The following is a 20,940-nucleotide window of genomic DNA, read 5'->3' on the forward strand; positions in this document are numbered from 1 at the left end:
GGATTTGCTTTGGCAGTTGCAGAGACTGTTGATGCGTTTGAGTGTTATAGCTATCTAGAAGCTATTCTGAGTATAGAACCAAATCGACGGATTAGTGCTATGAGTAAAGAGATTGAGTCTCTTAACAAGTTTAGGTGTTTCCTAGACTTGGTTGATGCGTGCGAAAATGGATAGAGCCCTTGCAAGAGCTGAGGGCAAGGTAGAGAGATGTTGTTCCTGTTGATGAAGAGAATTCAAGCAAAGGGGAAGATTTGTTATTTGTGGCTTGAATTATTTCCTTGTATTTTGAGGAAACCCATAGTCCCTATAGGTTTAGGAAAACCCATTGTCCTAATAGATTTGGGAAAGGAAAACCTATAGTTCTTGTCAAATTGGGAAACCTTTCTCATATATGTTTGTGACCTTTTGGATCTATATATAGGGGTTGTAGTTGGGGATGTTATAGATTGTATTGTGCTTTTCTTCTCATTCATAGGGGAAAACTCTCTCTTCTTTTGCCTTGAGGATTAGGCTTAGCCGAACCTCGTTAAATCCTTGTGTTGATTTTTCTTCTTTATTTGTTTTGTGTGTGATTGTGTGCTAGTTAACCTACCATATTCCGCAACACTTCATTTTCAAGTTTGATATTTATTTTTCTTTAGGCTAATTAGTACAACATTGGAGTCATATATATTATTGTTGATAAGTGATGATTACTTGTATTGCATCCTTGAACTGCTTTTATATTAAGTGAAAATGAATAGTTAATGAATTTTAATCCTTTGTTATATGTGTATTAGTCAAAAAGCTACTACAAAGCAAAGAGAATAAGGGAAAGCTTGAAAATCAGTGGCAAGCATTGATTTCGGTAAAGATACGGCGGATGCCGTATAGAGGCAAAAGGAAAAGCGCAGCTATTTCCTCAAAAACAGAATGTACAACGGCTGCTTTCTTGATTTTTCGGTCGCTGACTATGTCACGTTCCATGTACTAGGCAAACCAAATCAAGATTACTGCCTTTTCCCTAAAATTATGTGCCCTAGTCCGAGGTAGTTTGGCTTGACTCACCATAAAAATTTATTCGTATTCGGTATTTATATCAATCCAATAAATACATGACGCATATCTTCATATACACTCTTATCCAGGAACGGATTTATAGGTGTAATTACGGGGCACGTGAACTCATGGTCTCTTCGTAAAATTAGATATTTATGTACATATTTTCTAAAATTGAAATAGTATTAACTATTGGCACTCATGCTCAAAGAAAATTAAATGGGTTGAAGGCTGAGTTAATTACTAAGAGGTATAGGATCAATTCCTACTAAATACATTTTTTCTGTGCATCCATGTACTAGAAACCCTAGATCCGCCTCTGCTCTTATCAGTAAATGGTGATTTTGTGCTTCAAGCTCGTTCTTGAATAGGATAAATCTTGAAGTCATCACACATCAAAGATACCCCTACATTTTACACATTTTTGGTATATTGCCGGGTATCTCTTGATATTAAGTTAGCTAGCCGATAAAGCTGACGACAGTTCCTTGCATCAGAGGAAAGTTAAAGATTCAAGCCAAGGTATTTCCACCTTAGTTAAATAAAGAAAGAGCTGAAAAGGGAATGGATCAGTTGCTTCTAATCAAGAACTATAGATTAAAAGGAGAATCTTGAAAAGGCACACACATTACATACTCTTGAAGCAACCCATATATCCTTATATACATAAAGAAACAAAAATATTCATAAACAAACAAGTGTGACTAAAGGCAGAGGGAGTTTCCAAGCCATGGAAGAAATGGTGGTGGAAGCTCTACTCTTTGGTGATAGACAAGCACAGCTCTTTGGTGCAAGACAAATTGGTCACTTTTCCGGCAAGCAAAGGCACAAGATCGTCGAAAAAGGCATAGTTCCTCCATTGATTTTGATGCTGAGTACTGATGATTATGAAGCCATTGAAGCTGCGCTGTTTGCTCTGCTTAGTATAGCCTTTCGCAGTGAAAGGTTAGCATGCGCATACTTCATTCAGGAACGTGTTTGGTACGTTGGAAGTCATTTTCGAGAAAAATGCATGAAAACATTTCTTATGGAAAATGACTTTTGTTGTATCAAACATAGCCAAAAAAAATTTGTTTTCGATCAATTTTTAAGGAACACGAGTGTATCTATACCTGTTTGATTTTAGTACTAAAATTGTGAATATTCTTATTGCTTGTTGCAGGAACAAGATAGTCATAGCAAAATCAGGGGCCATACAAGTGTTGTTAGATGTGCTTCAATGCGAAAATGAATTGTTAGTAGAGCTAGCAGTGGCATTTCTATTGACCCTCTCTTCTTGTGCTTCAAACAAGTTGGCAATTGCTTCATCTGGAACTATTCCACTTGTACTTGAATTATTAAATTCACAAGCCTACAACAGCATGAGCTTGCAGGCTAATTTGGACATCTTGTCAATACTTCACAATCTTTCAACTTGCCATCAGCTCATCCCTTCTATTGTTTCATCTGGTGGGGTAGCTACCCTGCTTGGATTAATTAGCCTGGCGTCGGAAACGAAAACAGCAGGAGAAGTGATTGTGGAGAAAGCCATGGTATTGCTAGAGAATATTGTTTCTTCATCAAGAATTGGACTAGAGGAAGCTGCAGGAACAGATGGAGCAATTCAGTGTTTGGTGGAGGCCATGGAGGAAGGTTAATTTCATGACAATCTCATATAAAAGTTTCACACTATTAATTACTCCGTTAATTGTATTATGTATCAGCACGCGTTGGCCTGATTCTTTTTCATGGGTCAAACACATTTGAATCTAGGACCCTTTGCATGCTTTGGTACCATGTTGAGTCGTGTGACTATATCATGTTGAATTATATATGACTATATCGTCTAAAAACTTAAGTTGTTAAAGAGAGTACACTTTTAATTACTTAATTGCATTACGTCTCAACAGGTTCAAGACAATGTAAAGAAGATGCAGTGGCAATTTTACTCCTAATATGTGAGAGCTGCAGAGAGAGATACAGAGGGATGATATTGAGGGAAGGAGCTACGGCAGCACTGCTTCAGTTGAGTGTGGATGGGACAAAGAGAGCCAGAGACAATGCTAAAAGACTGCTTTTGCTTTTGAGAGACCGTTCGCATTGCAGCCCGAAGAATAAACAGCCAAAGAATATTCTGCTATTGGAACATGTTATGAGACAAATTGAGCAAGGAGTTGGAGAGAGAGCAGGGATGTCTGTAGCATTCTTGGAGGAAATGATTTCAAAACTTAGGACATGACAGTTCATGTGCTAGATGTTCGAGTTGTGCTGATAGTTGCAGTAAATTTCATTTGCTTTCTGAGCTTTGGAAGGGGTACATGACCAATGTTGTATGATTATTTTATCATATATCTGTACATAAATTTGGATTTAGATTATTTTCTTAGCGGGGCATCATTTATCATACACTACAATTTGACAAAAGAAGTTCATTTCCTATCTTTTCAGCTCGGTATTTCTCATTTCTTTTTTCTTTTTAGCTCAAAAATGTTTGGTTGGGGTGAAAGGAGGAAAACAGGAGGAGAAAAAGTAAAAAGGAAAGAGGAATGAGTAATTTTCCATATTTGGTAAGTCGGAACACCAAATATAAGGGAGCCTTGGAGTAGCAAATATGGAAAGTCGGAACACCAAATATAGGGGAACCTTGGTATAGCAGTAAAGTTGTCTCCATGTGACCTATAGATCATGAGTTCGCGGTCCTTCTCCGAATTCTGCGTGAATGCGGGGATGCTTTGTACACCGCGCTACCCTTAAGGTAAGTCACAACACCCCCTCTATAATTATTTCCAATCTTCTTAAAGGACAGAAATGAAGAAAATGAACAACCAATAGTCAATTAGAAAAAGAAGTCACCTTATTCAGGCTAAATTAGTGATTTTCATCTAGAGACTCAAATGCTACGAATCTACTACTCTCGAGTGGTTTTGTATTTTTAATCAGAAGCCACCTGATTGGTTGGGGTGGGGGTGGGGGGGGGTATGCTACAAATGACTGGTGTGTCATACAGTGAAATTTATGTCCAAAAGCAAAAATCAACTTCCACAAAAAATTTCAACAAGTCATCCAATATCCCCAGACAACAAATGAAATACCAACACAACAATAAACAAGGTAATTCCGACAAGCCCAATAGCCTATCGAAAACCTTATTCACCTTTAACCAAAACAGCCAGGAAGCAAGACCTCCAGACCTGGAATTTTAATCATCTCTGTAGAGTGTAGACAAAACTTGCAGGTATCTGTAGTAACTAGTTAGAGCTGTGTAACTAAGAGGCCCTTAGGGTGCTCACTTGAAGAGAACAAGAGGACATCATCTCCATATAGTCGGACATATTCTGCATTTACTTCTTCTCCTTCAGAAAAATTCACACGTAACACGTAGCAAATGTCAGGGTTTAGAGTTACATCATTATTCTCTAAAAAAGACAATGTTTGGAATCTCTTCGTGACAGCATATCAGTGTGACCTCTTGTAAAATCCATAAGCAACAGCAACAAAAGCCACTGCTCCGACCACGCCAATGGCTGTGAACACTTCAGGCCGATCCCATTTTCCTGACCAGCATGAAAGTCTTCCCTGCCCCTTCTTTCCCTCTTTCACCTCAGTACTTGCATCTCTACAACAAGAAAAACCTACAGTTCCTTGGCAACAGCCCTGACTAGCATTTTCTACAGGGGCTTGTCCTTTTTCGTCCACATTGGTTCCATTGGGAACCCTCTGCTCATTCACCTTATCAGTTATCTCAGCAGGCAGTCCCATTTGGCCCCTATAGTTAACCAGGATAAAGTGTTTCAGACTGTATTCACAAAAAAATGAGAAAAAGAGCAAAACAATTTTAACTTTGCAACTGCTAAAGAGATTGCCTCCAACCGAAACTTAGAGAGTTCAAATTAGAAGTTTAGAATGTGAGAAATTCCCTGTTCTGTAATTGGAAAGGCATTACCTCTTGCACTTTATTCCGTAACTAGTCAGCAAAATTAATCTAACTTTTTCAAACCCTTCACATACACATACATGCCCATCTAAAATGAATGCTGAGAATAGCATCCAGCTCCCAGCAAAAAAGCAACAGAGAAAAGAAGATAGATCCAAATACCAAGAGCAAAAGATCCATCATCTGCCACCACTCTTTACTTAATTTTACTTAAGATTATTAGTTAACATGCAAACATTAAAGCTTCATAAGAGCAAAGCTCATGATCAAGCATGAAAAAACAAATGGACTAAATTTTATTATGATTACCTTTTATGCAAAAAAAATCAACATGAGAAAATGAGGCAATCATACAGCATTACCTTATAATCACTCACACAATATCTAATAATGATGCCAGTGATTGAGCTATTCTTGATTTTGGAGAAATAAAGGACAACGTGGTGCACAAAGCATCCCGCATTCATGCAGGGTCCGGGGAAGGCCCTCACCCCAAGAGTGTGATGTAGACAGACAGAAATATATTGGTGGAGGCATGGTGCAAATAAAGTAATCGAGCTTGGCTAAATTAACGTTTACATTATAGAAATATTGGTGGAGGCATGGTGCAAACAAGGCAGTTGAGCTTGGCTAAGTTAAAGTTTACGTTGGAATCATGGTGGAGGCATGGTGCAAATAAGGTAATCGAGCTTGGCTAAGGTAAAGTTTACTTAGAAGTTATGGTGACTGGGCTTGTTACGGAAACTGCAAAAAGATAATCCGGAACCAGCCCTCTACGGGATTTTCTCAAAGCTAAATGAAGAATTTGGACCATGTATTATGTATAAAGCAAACCCCAAATCATGCATATGAGAAACAAAGTATAGCACAACGAATACAAACCTCCAAAGTCTTTCAATGACTTTCCCCTCTCTGATCTGCTCGTCAAGCAAAATAGGTACATCACTTGGGGTAACATAGCCATACCTGCATTATGACAACAGATCACATATATATGTATAACGGACAGTCTAACAAGGATCTTCTCCACTTTGATCCATTTAAAAAGCCACATACTAAGGAATTGGTCAAGAAACTAATGGAAACTAAAAGAGCACCTCGATAAGTACAAAACTAGGTCTTACCAATTCCCAGCAATTTTCCCTTCTTTATCTGCACTGAAGATTATCACATTACCAGCATACTTGTGGCCACCAACATGGGAACAAGCTGTCACATGAACTTCGTTTTTCAAGTCCTTGGAATCAATCAATTTGCTAAATTCCTCAATCAGAATTGGTCCACAGACACCACACCTTCGATCTCGATTATTGTGGGAACAGACAAATACATAAGAACCACTTAGTGGCTCCTGCAGTCCAGAAGTCCAGGGCTTGCCATTCACAAGCACATCCTCAACAAAAGCTTCAACATCTGACTCCTTCAAATTCCTTGATTAAAAGAACCAGACACAAACTCAAGCTCAAGGTACGATAATGCTTGGAGATGCATACAATGGCTAGGTCAAATACTTTGCAACAAAATCAAGAGGAAAATTTAAAAATACACCCTTAGTCCTAATTTTTTTATCACTTTTAGCTAACTGAGAGTCAATTTGACTAACTTTTTCTAATTAAATCAAACTAGATCAATTCATTTATGTTTGAATTAAAATTTGGACATTCAGAAACTAGTCGAAAAATACTACTCCTAAAAATTCTGATATGAGAAAGTTCCATTTTTAAATGTTGGTCAATTTCATAAGGTTGTGAAGAAGAAAAAAAGAATAAAGTCAAATTCACCATGTTTATTTCTTTTGTCTTGTTTCCAGATAGCCTAGTTATGTATTTCATCACTACTACACACAGAATACTAAAGGAGGACGAATTTTTCGCAGCCTAATACAATGATATAAAAATAATAACAAAATAAAAGTAAAAAATCATAGAAGATTGTCGAAAACTACCTGTATTTGATCATTTCAGGAAAAATCAGAACATCTCCATCAGATAGTCCAATGTCTTCGCGTACTTCGCAAATCGTCAAAACAGTCTACCACAAATAATCACCGAGCCAAAAACGCATTAAACTCAATTTCACACTTGCTAAGCTAACATCATAAAACTATTAATGCATTCTAATTGACCGAACTAGAATTCTTATATTGTGTACTAAATTTATCCACCACACATTTGAGAGGCTAATAACTTAAACCCACTAATTGCATTCTAATAGACAAGCTACAATTCTTATTAACTTCGTATAAAATTTTGAACATTTCGATAAAGTTCTTGCAATTAGATGACGAGATTTTTCATTATTTTATATAGAGTTTAAATTTTGTGCACCCACAGTGTGAAAGTTATTTACACAATTAGGTCACTACAAGGTAGTGACAGGTAAATCTCTACAATAAATATTAATTAGTAACCTGATAAAAGGTAACTAAGGTGGTTAAACAACACATGATAGTGTGAAAAATCATTTATACCGTTAGTATATATAAATTTAATCCTTTTATATAAACATTCAAAAACTTATAAACTTCATTAATGTTATCCATAGTATATCAAAAATATTAAATATATTATCTATAGTAGATCCAAAAAGAACCGATTGCTAATTTCAAATCAGAAACTAAAATCAATAGAAATGAAGTTCAATGTAACGCCGTTGACTTAACTAATCAGTTGAAAATAACTAACCTTAAGCTTGATTTCATCCTTACGAGCTTTAAGAGTAGCAGCGAGAAGCTTCGGAAGTGGATCGGAGTCGGAGGATTCAACGTGAGAAGGCCAAGTTTCATGTGATTTGTAACAGAGGAAAACGTGACGATCGTAAACAGTAGCAGTGCCGGAGAGTTTAAGTTCGTACATCTCCGAACGTTTGAACCCGAAGTTAACGTCGTCACTGACGATGTCCTCCGAGTTCCCGGCCATTTTCGAAAGAAGCGAGAAAGAGAGAGATTGCTGGAGAGTAGAGAAAGTAAAATGGGAACGTGGAGAGAACGAGCCACGGATTAAATAGTAGGAATGGTTTGACAAGTAATGTCTTAGGTCGATTGCTGAACTCAAAAGGACAATTTTCCTTTTTGGACTAATTGGAGAAATTTTGGAATTTGGACATATGACGGAAGTGGGCCACGGGGGAGAAAATGAACAGTTTACCTGTATTTCAGTTTCTTGCGTGGAGGAATGATAATCGTTGACATTTTATAATTAAGTATAAATGTATGTGACATATGTTAGTGGTAAAATATGGATGATTAATATAGGGATACAGGTACTCTGTTATTTTTAGTGTTAACAGTTGACGACAAGGTTTAGGTATTGATTGAAATAAGTGATATTTCATAAAAGTTGAAATATTGCACACAAAAAAATGACTTCCGCCCATAAGTGATAACTCATGTTTTGTCGAAATACTTTCTTTAAGAAAAATATTTTAAACAATTCAAGAAATGAAACACTAGAAAAATAATCTTACCGACAATTAACTAATTATAAAGCATAGAGAAAATTATTAAACTTAAGATTCAAACTTGTGACATTGTGATTTTAATCTTGACCGCTTTACTTCTTCGCTCGTAAAAAATGGCTAGCCTAGTGCTATTGAGAGTAAAGGGTCAATCAGAAGGACTACAGACAAAAATTTAAGGTGCGTGTTGTGGGCATTAGGCCATATTCCAGCTACCAACTTTTCTAACTCTGAATGGTGGGTGTGGATAGAAATAGAAAGGAATACATTTGACTAAGAAAACCAGTTGATAAATTCTAGTTCAGGTTTACACAAAACTCTGCTTAATGGAGAGAATATTTTCACTTGTATACGTTGAGGACAATTTGAAATCCTGAAAATTGACTATACTATAGTTTAGTAGAAATGAGTTTAAAATACTTGTAGTACAAGAAAGTTGCGCGCTTTTCTTCCAGTTGTGTTAATTGTAACAAAATTGTGTAGCTTTGGTGGTAGTTGACTGGTTGGCAGTGGTGATAGTTGTAATGGTGGAGGTGGATTGATGTGGTAGTGACTAGAGGTGGTGATTGTGATGGTTGACGCAGTGGCAGTTGACACGGTGGTGGTGGTTGTGATCGCGGAGGTGGTGGTTGTGGATAGAGTGATGGTGAAAAGCGATCGTCAAAGATTAAGATTTATATAATCCAGAGAAGAGGACAACAAATAGCTGCAAGCATAAACATTGACAAATAAAGAAGATACTAGAAAAGTGACCTTCAAATATCCAATTCCTATGCATTTGTTTTTCAGGAGAGTATGCACTATTGCACTTTACATTTTCATATAAAAGGTAACAACAAATCGGTGTTCTTGCTATAAGCGGGCATGGACTTAACTGCTAAGGAAACAAGTTTACTCAGAAGAAATCAATCTCAAAATAATTATCAGCGCCTGGCACCTTTGTTGCTGGTGTGCTGGGGACATCATGTAGCACGAACGGCTTTGGTACATCAGGAGGACTAGCACATCGGATAAGTGCCCAATTCACGCTCTGAAAGAAAGGGTGTTGTTTTATTTCTGTAGCACCCCGCCTATATGCAAGGCGATGCTGTGGCTCTTTCACAAGTAAACCTCTTATCAAGTCCCTTGCAGCAAAGCTAACACTAGGTGATGAAGGGAATCTCAGGGGCTGGCCAACAACATTAAACAAGGTGGCTCTGTTGCCTGCTCCTTTAAAAGGTGTCTGCCCGAACAAGAGCTCATAGAGAAAGATCCCAAATGTCCACCAATCAACGGCACTACCATGTCCCTCGCCTTTAATGATTTCTGGAGCAAGGTACTCATGTGTCCCCACGAAAGACATGGATCGAGCATTTGTTGGTTCAGCAAGGAGCTCTGGCAGGGGGCTCACTTGATTGTGCATCTCGGTTTTCTGTTTCGTGTTCTTTCCTTTCTTGGGCCTGCTTAGGAAACGCGGTGAAAAACATGCAGGCTGGATGATACAAGATGGCTCAATACAAGCAGGCTGGACACAGTATGATGAAGTCTTCGACTCTAAACTTGAATTTGAGGATTTAACCAAAGTTGGACTTGTGGCACACCTCAAGGAGAGGTCAAAGTCAGATAGCATTATATGACCATCTTCTCGAACCAAAACGTTCTCTGGTTTAAGGTCTCTATAAATGATTCCAAGCATGTGCAGATACTCTAGAGCAAGGAGAACTTCTGCTACATAGAACCTATACTCCAAAACAGAAGATAACAAGTGCAAGTTAAAATCATTATCAAGATGGACAGGCGTCCTTGTGATTTTGTGCATGATATGGACAGAAAATAATATTTTAACCTAACTACTATTTATGCAGGATCTCCCTTATGCCATAGGTCTAGGAAAAGGAATTCCAATTTAACAACGTATCTTGGGACCCTTAAATCATGGTAATGATGCAGGTTCCGATAAAGAGAGATGTTAACATTTCCAAAACCAATCAAAAATGATAAAGGAAGTTAATGTATTGTAGTTTGATCACTACAATTGGAGCAAGAAACTAAACATATTGACCATGAAACCTGATCATCAGATCCGAAGTCCTGAATATACAGATACATGGACAAAAAAAGCGCTTCCAGCTGAATGGAGATTCAGAGTAAAATAGCTACAACATCAACAAAAATGCATCAATAAGAAACTAGCCTAACCTGGCAGCATGCTCAGGGAAAAACTTTCCTGGTTGTCTTTGCCGAAGTGCATGCAAATCTCCGCCAGGGCAGAATTCCATCACCAAGCAGGAAAATTTGTCGGTTTCAAAGTGTGAATAGAGTGTTGGTAGAAAAGGATGATCCAGAGACTGTAGTATCTCTCTTTCTGTCTGAGCTCTAACAATTTTCTTACGACTCTCTAGAGCTGCTTTGTCCATCACTTTCATGGCAAAGAAATCTCTTGTTCCAATCAACTGTGCTAGGAAAACATTTCCGATGTCTCCACCTCCCAATCTCTTCAGAAGTCTGAAGTGGTTGAACCCCAGTGTTCCATCAAGAGATCTAATGGCTTGAATTGCATCCCACTTTGTATCATTTGCCTGATGTGGTTTATATATTGCGCTGCTGAAACTAGTACAACTGCTCTCGTCACTGATATCACTACCTGTGCTGCCTCTATAGAAGCTTGTTTTTCTGCTCTCACTGATGTCGCACGAGTTGCTAACATCACCGCTTTCACCAGACTTGGCCATGCTGCTAGCGCATTCGCTGATGACTTCTGTAGTGGTGAAACTTTGTTTGGCTTCTATGTATTGTGTTGCAGTGTAAAAGCTGTTTTGAGGACTAGGACAATAGTTTATTCCAGATTGAGATGTTAAAAGGTCAGCATCTCCTCTGCCGACAGCATGTAACATAAAATCCTTGCGCTCCACAAAGCCACTTGAAGTAGTGTTCTTGTTATCATGAAGTGAATCCTTGAAAGCTGATTTGGCTTCAAAGATTAAAACCCGATCAAGTGAACATTTTTGTGATTGTTGATCAAGAGTATCTTCTATGTCCTCTTTTTCTTTAGTCAATTCAGAATAGCGTCTCATCGAGCCAGAGATATTATCCCTCTTTACACGATTACTGGATGTTTTATATGAACACTTAGAAGCAGTCCCCGACCCTGTTGGGGTATCAATTGTCTTCGACCCAAAGTCAATAGCTATCGGATCGAAAGACAACTCTTTACATCTAGATTGTCTCATTGATGTAGGATGGGGAGGACGACTAATCCGGGAAGCTGAAGACGCGTTACCCTTAATAGGAGTGAAGGAAGTATGACTGTTTGGCAAAGAACTGACTCCTTCAACAAGTGACTCCATTCTGCTCTTTGGCCTAGACACTGCCATTGTACAATCAAAAAATGAGATTATTACCTCATACTTACTCTATGATACAAAATAAGCCATTTTGAACAAAGTTTTTTTCTTTTATATAATAAATCTGAAATTGATTCTATGATCCCAAAATGCAGCACTAAATCCTTAAACAAATCGGAAGGAATCTTTGGCAGAGAAATAAGAGGTACAATATCATTCACAGTTTCCCATTAACAAGAAAAAGCTACTTAACTTATAATTAACAAATCAATCAACTAGGTCTCAATATAAAACTAGTTGGAATTGGCTGCATTTGTATGAACACACTTTAATTATTACACTCTATTCGGGTCCATTTCATTCCTATTAATAGAAATCTAAGAGCGGATCAATGCTTTAATTAAAATCAAAGAGAAGTTAAAATTTTAACTGCCCAATTGCATTACAGCAGAAATCAAACATCTTTCACAACAGAAATTAAAATACTAATTAAGTTACACGAAAATTCAATGTTACATCCAAAATCCAGGAAAGAACATTCACCAAAAACTTTAGGAAATCTTGCATGGTTCAGAACTTTCCTTTTTTGCTTTTTCCAAAAGAACTAAAAAAATACAAATAACAGAAAATAACGGGTTCTTGATAATTACCTGATTAAAGAACTGAGGACAGTGAATTAATCTTTCATAATTGTTGAGACTCAACAAAAGCTAGAGCGAAACAGAGACCCTTTCAAGAACTTGGCTCGAAAAGTGAAACAATCTTTGCTCTGTTACTGCTTTTTCCTGTATTGTTTTTCTGGCTTCTTTTTCAGATCCGATCGAAAAACAAGAAAGAATGTTAAGTAATAGTAATTCTACTGATTTTGTGAGTTTGAGTTTTTGTGGGGTAAATGGGGTGCAATAGTAATTACAATGGAGAAGAAAAGAAACAAGAAAAGGAGAGAAAGTTGTATGAATGATATGAAAGAAAACTCAGAAGCAAAGCAAAAAGACAGGAAAACAAAGCAAAGCTAAAGAAAAGCTGTCTTCACTTTTAAGAGAAAATCTAATTTCTCGCACTGTACGTCTTTCTGCTTTACCTTCACCTTTCTTTTCTTGTTTATGTAAACGCTTATACTGAACTACTATACAGAACTCTTCTTTATCGTCGAATACAAAAATGCATACTGTAACTTATCACAGTGAATCTGTTGAGAGACAAGGCTGGAAAATGCATTTTATTATTGGAACTCTCAACTTCTATTCTTTTCTATTTTTAATCGCACTCTCAACTTTTATTCGCAATTAAACCACAAATTAATTGAGACCTGTTATGAATATACTATATTATGGATGTTCATTTAGTACTCCATTGTAAATAAGCTTCCTGAAGAAACTTATTCATATGGGACTCCGCCGTAAATATGTTTATCTATTTAGTACTCTATTGGAAATAAGTCTCCCGAAGAAGTTTATCACTTCGGTAGAAGATTATCCATACCGGATATAATAAGCTTATCATTTCGATACTCCATTATGGATAAACATTACCCCCAGTAGAAGATTATCTATACCTGGTACAATGAGCTTATCCTTTCAGTACTCCGTTATGGATAAATATTACTCTCAGTAGAAGATTATCCATATCTGATATAGTAGCAGCTTACACAGCAGCTTGCAGTAGCAGCTTACACAACAGCTTGCAACAACAACTTACACATTAGCTTCCTTTCTTCTATAAATAGAGGAGATTTCAGTTCATTATGTACATCAGTTTGAATTCGAATAATATATCAGTTTCTCTTTATACTTGTCTTTACTTTACAGTCTTTATTTTATAACAAGTTATCAGCACGGGACTCTGCCATCTCGGGCAAATACTTTGAAAGTATCTGAGGTACGAACTTTCTTTTTCTATATAATGTCAAATCTTTCTAAACTTGAATTTGTAGCCCTGGATATATCGGGCAAAAGCTACATGTTTTGGGTGCTTGATGCTGAAATTCATCTTGATGCGATAGGTCTGACAGACACCATCAAGGATAAAAATCAGGCATCAAACCAAGACCGTGCCAAAGCAATGATATTCCTACTCCATCACCTTGATGAGGGCCTAAAAATGGAATATCTCACTATTAAAGATCCAGTCATATTATGGAATAATTTGGAAGATAGATACGACCACCTGAAGATGGTCGTTCTTCCACATGCACGTTATGATTGGACTCATCTAAGGCTACAGGATTTTAAATCTATAAGTGGATATAATTCTTCTATGTTCAGAATTATTTCCCAATTGAAATTATGTGGCGATAATATTACTGATCATGACATGTTGGAGAAAACTTTCACCACTTTTCATGCCTCGAATATGCTCACGCAACAGTAATATTGAGAGATGGGATTTAAAAAGTATTCTGAACTTATCTCACATCTTCTTATAGCCGAGCAACATAATGAGTTATTAATGAAAACCCATGAAAGCTGACCTACTGGTTCTTGTCCATTCCCTGAAGTGAATGAGACGAACTTCCACCAAGCTAGACGTGAAAGAGGTCGTGGCCCCAGTCGTGGTCATGGCCGTGGTCGGGGAAGAAATTTGAATTATGGTAATAATAATGCACCAAAGAACCCTCCTCACCACCAGCAGTGGAAAAGGAAGGAACAAAAGCATGAAGCGTTGCAAGCACCAAATGCAGAAAATGCATGCTATGGATGTGGAGGAAAAGGGCACTGGTCACGTACCTGCCGCACGCCAAAGCACCTGGTTGAGCTTTATCAAGCTTCCCTAAAGAACACAGAGAAAAATGCTAAAGCAAATTTTATTTCTGAAGATAATTTAGATTTCATGCATTTGGATGTAGCTGATTACCTTGCACTCCCAGAAGGAGAAACAACTCATGTAATCGGTGGTGAATATGTAGAAATGTAAATATTTTAATTTTTGTTGTTTGTAATAGATAGTATGATTATGTAATTGTTGTACATAAAAAAAAATTATAATTTGATAATGATGTTTACTATAATATATCTTATTTATGTCATTTTGAAGAATATGGATAACATTATTAGATCAACTTAAACTCTAGCAGAGTTTGCAAGAAATATACAACCACCAAAAGTGGTTATATTTCGTTCTCATTATAAATATATTTTGTTAACCACCAGAAGTGGTATATGCATATGATCACCAGAAGTGATAATTTAGGTTTTCTATGGTTACAATTGAAAATAAGCTACATAAATATTCTCTATATTAAATGCACGCCTCGATTTGCTCCTGAAGCAATAAATATTTTAAAAGAGATTAAGGTATCACAATTTGATATGATTAATGCGCATTCAGATAATTATGTTCGATTTCCTGAAGGATGAGAACTTTTGATAATATTAATCCATTCCCTGAAGTGAATGTGACAATATTAATAAGTCGGGTAAATATGAACGCGCTCTTGATGTGAATATATTACAATTCACCTCCAGAAGAGGTAATATAATCGAGAGAATATATAATCAATATTTCGTATTTTAAAATTGCTCCTGAAGAAGTAACACAATTGAAATTGCCTCCTGAAGTAGGAAAATATTATGAAGAAGAGTTTTCGTGTGCTTAAACAATTGTTTTACATTGTTTATTTGATTGTGATTTTCTTTCATGATACCAGAAGTGTCTGATCAATATTTAATAGTATAAAATATATTAACAACTCCTGAAGAGCTAATTGTTTGCCTAGAGGATACATGACACCAGTTGCGTCCGATAAATATTAGATTGTGGATAATAAATGAAAGCTCTCGAAGAGCTTATATACAAATATGTCATTCATATTATATGATTATGGTCAAAACATATGTTGTATTAAACCCGAAGTTTACTAATACAAATGACTATCATATTGAGACTACAAATGACTGGAAGATTGAAAATCTTTATGTTTTCACAATCATATGGGGTAAAATAATATGTATATGAGAAGTTACCCGCCTTATTCTTCAATTTGTACTACATCGTGTATCATAGTAAATAGAAGTTTACTAATGCAAAAGTTTATGCCATAGTAAACTAGAAGTTTACTAAGAGATAGCACATGCCATGATAAACTTGAAGTTCTCATTTGCCATTTTTAAATGAGTTATTTGAGAATTCTGATAAGCATATACTGAAGAACCAGGAGATTCTTCAAGAATTCTCTTGTGCTGCTTGTTCTCATAATATTATACCGGCTAAAGTTGGGACTAAGACCCCTGAATTCTGGAATATATAAAAGGTGAATATAGGCCCATTCACCTATCATGTGAACCACTTATAGATGCATATATAAGATGGTTACATGTATGTTTATTGTCAACTTGCAGTTTGGCATTTGAGATTGCTTTTCTCAATTAAGAGCATAACTTTCAGATTATGAAATCAAGACAGTTCATCTTGATAATGCTAGTTTATATCCAAGCTGATTTAGCATTGAATACCTCTTACTAATGGCTAAACTATTGCTTATGAGAACAAAACTTCATGTGTTGGTCTAATATATTCTAATTTGCATACAACAACACTTGTATGCATCCGACGAACAATATATGATAAAGTCCTCCCCTCACAATTGGTTTAGGATCAGAAATCAAATATTTTTACTATCTTTTGATGTGTGGTATATGATTAATTTCTCTACCACAATACACAAAGATATGTTTCCCAAAGAAGATTGGGGATATATGTTAATTTTTCTAACATTTGGGGGATGAAATAAACAACTGAAAAATATGCTATATGAATCGAATTATCATTAATATGATCCTCACTTAGAAGATAATTCAAGTCAAATGCCAGAAGCATTTTCTTATCTAAAATTTAACATTATATTTCAGCTGCAAATGCTCCTATTAAAATTAAAGTCCCTGAAGGATATAATTTACTGTACGCATGAAGCGTGGTAGACAAATCGATTCCAAAGGTAACAATCCTTGAAAAATAATAGGAGCTAATGATCATAATGATGAGGAAATAAGCTCTAGAAGAGCCCACAACATAACATTTCATGAAACTCCCGAAGAAGTTCAGGTACCTGAAAATAAAGAAAGTGATAAGATCTCAACAAGTTATGTCACTTAGGAACTAATACAAAATGATCGTCGACGATATATTTGATACGATATAATGCACAATATTGTAAAAGATTGTGAGAATCGGACCAGCAGTCCAGACACTTGAAGATGTCATACTATTTAGATACAAGTCAAAACCTATATGACTTATTTGATTAAATTTATATGAAGATCCTTGAAGGATTTAAAATGTCTGAAGCATATAATTCAAAGTTTTGAAAAAAGGTACTCGACCAAATTATAAAGATCTTTGTATGGTTTAAAGCAACCTGGGCGCGTGTGGTATAATCGCCTCAGTAAATATTTGCTGAAAAAAGATTACATAAATGATGTTATTTGTCCATATATTTTTTATAAAGAAAATGTCATCAGAATTTGTTATACTTATTATTTATGATGATGATATAAATCTTATTGGAACTCCAGAAGAGCTCCAAAAGGGTCTTAAAATATTTTTACATGGACAAAGTGTACCCATTAAGTACACCAATGGATATTCAATCACTTGAAGTGAATAAGGATCCGTTCCAACCTCTAGAAAAGGATGAGAAACTCCTTGGTCCTGAAATACTCTATCTCGGTGTAGATGGTGCACTTATTTATCTTGCTAATGCTAACAAAAGTGGTGTAGATCGTATTGGTTATGCAGATGCAGGTAATTTGTCCGATCCCCATAAAACTCGATCTCAAACCGGCAAGCAGGGAGTGCATATGATTGAGATCAGTGATTCATTCGAGAAACATATGGGTTGAAATGTGATAAAAGACCCAAAATATTATACGGAGACAATGTTGCATGCATAGGCCAATTAAAAAGGGGATTTATCAAAGGAGATAGAACGAAGATGTGATGACCCAAAAGGGCATCACTTGATTTTAATTGAATTCGGTGTCTCCGAGGCTTTGAAAACCTCATTTAGAGTCATCTCGATTTGCGTGCACAGTCCGGGCGCATAGCTGGAAAGCTTAAATATGAAATTTTGTGAAAAATGATAAGTTTTGACTATGAAATGAATAAATTTGACTTCGGTCAAAATTTTCTGTAAACGAATCCGCATCCGTGATTTGATGGTCCCAAAGGGTCCGTAGAAAAATATGGGACTTGGGCGTATGCCCGGAATCAAATTCCGAGGTCCCGAACCCGAGAAATGAATTTTTGAAGGAAATTGTTTTCTGAAAAATTTAAGGAAATTTGAAATGAAGTTTGATTAGAAAGAGATGGTATCGGGCCTGTATTTTGGTTCCTGCACTTGGTACGAGTCTTATAGATGGTTTAAGTTATTTTTGTAAAGTTTGGTTGAAAACGCACGTTGTTTGACGTGATTCGGACCTAAATTGCTAAATTTGATACTTGATGAAGTTTGAGAAAAAGTTCTTGATTTTGAGGTTTGATTAATTGTTATTGAGGTTATTTTGGCGATTTAATCGCACAGATAAGTTTGTATGATGTTGTTGAGTTAGTACGTGTGTTTGGTTAGGAGCCCCGAGGGCTCAAGTGTGTTTCAGATGTGTTTCAGCAAGTTTTGAACTTAAGAAAAAGTTGCAGATTCAGAGAAGTTGCAGGTCTGTGAAGCCAGGTCTCGCGGTCCGCGGTGGAAACTTCGCGGCCACGGTGGGGACTCCGTGAACGCGGTGGGATTTGTGCGGTCTGCGGTTAGCAAGACCAAGCTTCCGCAGCCGCGCTCGATTTCTTGCGGTCCGCGGTGGAGCTCTGCGGCCGCAGTCCGTTTTATGTGGTCCGCGGTGGAGCTCCGCGGCCGCAGTCCTTTTTATGCGGCCCGCGGAGAGGGTCTGAGAGGAGTATATTTAAACGGACTTTTCAGTTATTTTTCACTTTTCAAAACCCCAAAAACATAAGAGGCGATTTTTCAAATAACTTTTCTCCTCCAAATCAATTGTAAGTCATTTTTAACTAGTTTTCTTCAATCTTTAACATCTTTTAACATGATTTCAACTTCAAATCAATTATTTTCATGGGGGAAATTGGGTGTTTTAGGTAGAACTTAGGTTTTCACAAAAAATGGGGATTTGGACCTCGATTTGAGGTCCGATTTCAAAACAAATTACATATTTGAGCTCGTGGGGGAATGGGTAATCGGGTTTTGGTTCGAATTTCGGGTTTGGACCAAGCGGGCCCAGGGTCGATTTTTGACTTTTTGGGGAAATCTTTATAAAACCTATTTTCATGCATTAGAATTGATTCATTTAGTATTTAATTATATCGTTAAGTAAATTATGGTTAGATACAAGCGAGTTGGCGGTGGAATCATGGGGTAAAGCTATAATTGAACCTTGAGTTGTGTTCGTTGCATCGAGGTAAGTGTTTGGTCTAACCTTAGCTTGAGGGATTAGGAGTTGTGTCCTATTTGCTATTTGCTTCTTGTCGGGTACGACGTATAGGCATGGTGACGAGTATCTATACGTTGGTGTCAAGCATGACAGTGGGTCTTATATTATAATTTTCATGATTTCGTTGTATTATTCATGCCTTGGTGAAGATTTCTAATTGTTGTATAAAGTTTGTGGAAGGAATTGTGACCTATGAACATTGAGGAGCGTTGGCTCAGGTTGTATAGCGAAATTGTGAAAGTATAAGTGATAATCGAACCTCTAGAGCATTGGCTCGAGTTGTGAAGTGAATTGTGAAGTAAAATTGAGAAAGAGAAGAGATCATTATGTTGTCACCCTTGCCGGTCTATTGTTGATTTATTTGGTGTTCCCTTGCCGGGATTTAATTGTTTAATTGTTCTTTTGTCGGGATTTAATTAGTGACTTGTTGGTCCCTTGCCGGGATTCTTATTGCAAAATTTCCTTTATTTCCTTACCCTATTGTTTGTGATTATTGTTTGGGTGAGGAAGAGAGTTAAAGCACGAAGAGTGATGCCGTGCATTGTTTGTTATTGTGAGGAAAGAGTATAAAGCATGAAGGGTGATGCCGTGCCGCACGATGTACCATTCCATGCCGATTTTATTGATTATACGGTGAGGAAAGAGAGTAAAAGCATGAAGGGTGATGCCGTGCAAATTTTTATTATATGATTGCTTTGGTGAGGACGAGAGTAAAAGCATGAAGGGTGATGCCGTGCATTTGTTGATTTCTGATTCTTTGATGATATCCGAGTTATGTTGTTTCTTTCATTACTTGTTGTTATTTGATTTACTTCGAAGTTATAGATTCCTTTACCCTATTTGCCTTGTGATTGTTGTTTGGGTGAGGAAGAGCGTAAAGCACGAAGGGTGACGCCGTGTATTGTTTTGGTGAGAACGAGAGTAAAAGCACGAAGGGTGATGCCGTGCAAATTGTTGATTTCTGCTTCCTTGTTGATATTCTAGTTATGTTGTTTCTTTCCTTACTTGATGCCTTTCCATTAGGAACTATTATCTCCCCCACAGCATGTTTCCCTCTCCCACATTGACTGGTTATTTTTGTATTTCTTTTCCGCTATATATATATATATATGAACTGCACATGTTTATTTGGTAGTCTGGTCCTAGCCTCGTCACTACTTCGCCGAGGTTAGGCTAGACACTTACCAGCACATGGGGTCGGTTGTGCTGATGCTACACTCTGCACTGTGTGCAGATCCAGGAGCAGCTTTCGGACAGTAGTTGGAAGGCTTCCTTCAGTCCACTCGGAGACCCAAGGTAGACCTGTATGTGTCTGCAGGCCCTGGCATCTCCCTCTATCTCCATTTCCTGTTTCATTTCCTTTGTTTAGAAATAGTGTATTGTATTTCTTCAGACCTTGTATGTAGAAATTCTTAGACAGTCTGTGACACTATGACACCAGGTTTTGTGGTATTTGAGATTTTAAAAGTTGTAATAGACGTAGCCTTTAGATATTTCATTGTTATCTTCCGCTTAATTATTTAAAGTTTTGCTGTTTTTTTGTTATTGCTTGTAATTGTTAAAAAGAAGTAATTTGGTAAGGAATTAGATAGTTAAGGGTTGGCTTGCCTAGATCTCATTAGTAGGCGCCATCACTACTCCCGAGGGTGGGAAATTCGGGTCGTGACAAGTTGGTATTCGAGCTCTAGGTTACATAGGTCTCACAGTTCATAAACAAGCTTAGTAGAGTCTGAGGGATCTGTACGGAGACGTCTGTATTTATCCCCTAGAGGCTACA

At 37.0% G+C, this 20,940-nt stretch overlaps 3 protein-coding genes across 4 annotated transcripts; 1 reads left to right on the forward strand and 2 right to left on the reverse strand.

Annotated features, from left to right (window-relative positions):
- The first annotated feature begins 1,736 nt into the window (after positions 1–1,736).
- Positions 1,737–3,441, forward strand: LOC104213442 (U-box domain-containing protein 7). Of its 2 annotated transcripts, none has more exons than XM_009762944.2 (3): positions 1,737–1,983; positions 2,201–2,670; positions 2,928–3,441. In XM_009762944.2, the coding sequence occupies exons 1-3, from the start codon at positions 1,769–1,771 to the stop codon at positions 3,254–3,256; spliced, it is 1,014 nt and encodes a 337-aa protein (XP_009761246.1). In that variant the 5' UTR covers positions 1,737–1,768; the 3' UTR covers positions 3,257–3,441. The 2 variants fall into 2 exon arrangements, with proteins under 2 accessions (XP_009761246.1, XP_009761245.1); XM_009762943.2 differs by having other exon boundaries at positions 1,749–2,019.
- A 588-nt stretch (positions 3,442–4,029) lies between these two features.
- LOC104213443 (altered inheritance of mitochondria protein 32-like) lies at positions 4,030–8,017 on the reverse strand. Its single transcript, XM_009762945.2, has 5 exons — positions 7,636–8,017; positions 6,897–6,982; positions 6,076–6,381; positions 5,834–5,917; positions 4,030–4,783 (listed from the first exon to the last, which is right to left on the reverse strand). Exons 1-5 carry the CDS (start codon positions 7,867–7,869, stop codon positions 4,474–4,476), a joined length of 1,020 nt encoding a protein of 339 aa, XP_009761247.1. The 5' UTR covers positions 7,870–8,017; the 3' UTR covers positions 4,030–4,473.
- A 1,128-nt stretch (positions 8,018–9,145) lies between these two features.
- LOC104213444 (serine/threonine-protein kinase D6PKL1-like) lies at positions 9,146–12,514 on the reverse strand. The gene is made up of 3 exons (XM_009762947.2): positions 12,381–12,514; positions 10,586–11,753; positions 9,146–10,125 (listed from the first exon to the last, which is right to left on the reverse strand). Exons 2-3 carry the CDS (start codon positions 11,731–11,733, stop codon positions 9,303–9,305), a joined length of 1,971 nt encoding a protein of 656 aa, XP_009761249.1. The 5' UTR covers positions 11,734–11,753; positions 12,381–12,514; the 3' UTR covers positions 9,146–9,302.
- Between the last annotated feature and the right edge of the window lie 8,426 nt (positions 12,515–20,940).

This window comes from Nicotiana sylvestris, chromosome 2 (assembly GCF_000393655.2).
Source record: "Nicotiana sylvestris chromosome 2, ASM39365v2, whole genome shotgun sequence".
Lineage (NCBI taxonomy): Eukaryota > Viridiplantae > Streptophyta > Magnoliopsida > Solanales > Solanaceae > Nicotiana > Nicotiana sylvestris.

Coding starts and splice junctions, on each gene's coding strand:
- LOC104213444 (XM_009762947.2), bottom strand. CDS start 11,733: ATGGAGTCACTTGTTGAAGGAGTCAGTTCTTTGCCAAACAGTCATACT. Junction 10,126..10,585: donor TTCCCTGAGCATGCTGCCAG/GTTAGGCTAGTT, acceptor TTTGGAGTATAG/GTTCTATGTAGCAGAAGTTC.
- LOC104213443 (XM_009762945.2), bottom strand. CDS start 7,869: ATGGCCGGGAACTCGGAGGACATCGTCAGTGACGACGTTAACTTCGGG. Junction 6,983..7,635: donor AGGATGAAATCAAGCTTAAG/GTTAGTTATTTT, acceptor TATTTGTGGTAG/ACTGTTTTGACGATTTGCGA. Junction 5,918..6,075: donor GGGAAAATTGCTGGGAATTG/GTAAGACCTAGT, acceptor GTCATAATGCAG/GTATGGCTATGTTACCCCAA.
- LOC104213442 (XM_009762943.2), top strand. CDS start 1,769: ATGGAAGAAATGGTGGTGGAAGCTCTACTCTTTGGTGATAGACAAGCA. Junction 2,020..2,200: donor TTCATTCAGGAACGTGTTTG/GTACGTTGGAAG, acceptor TGCTTGTTGCAG/GAACAAGATAGTCATAGCAA. Junction 2,671..2,927: donor GGTGGAGGCCATGGAGGAAG/GTTAATTTCATG, acceptor ACGTCTCAACAG/GTTCAAGACAATGTAAAGAA.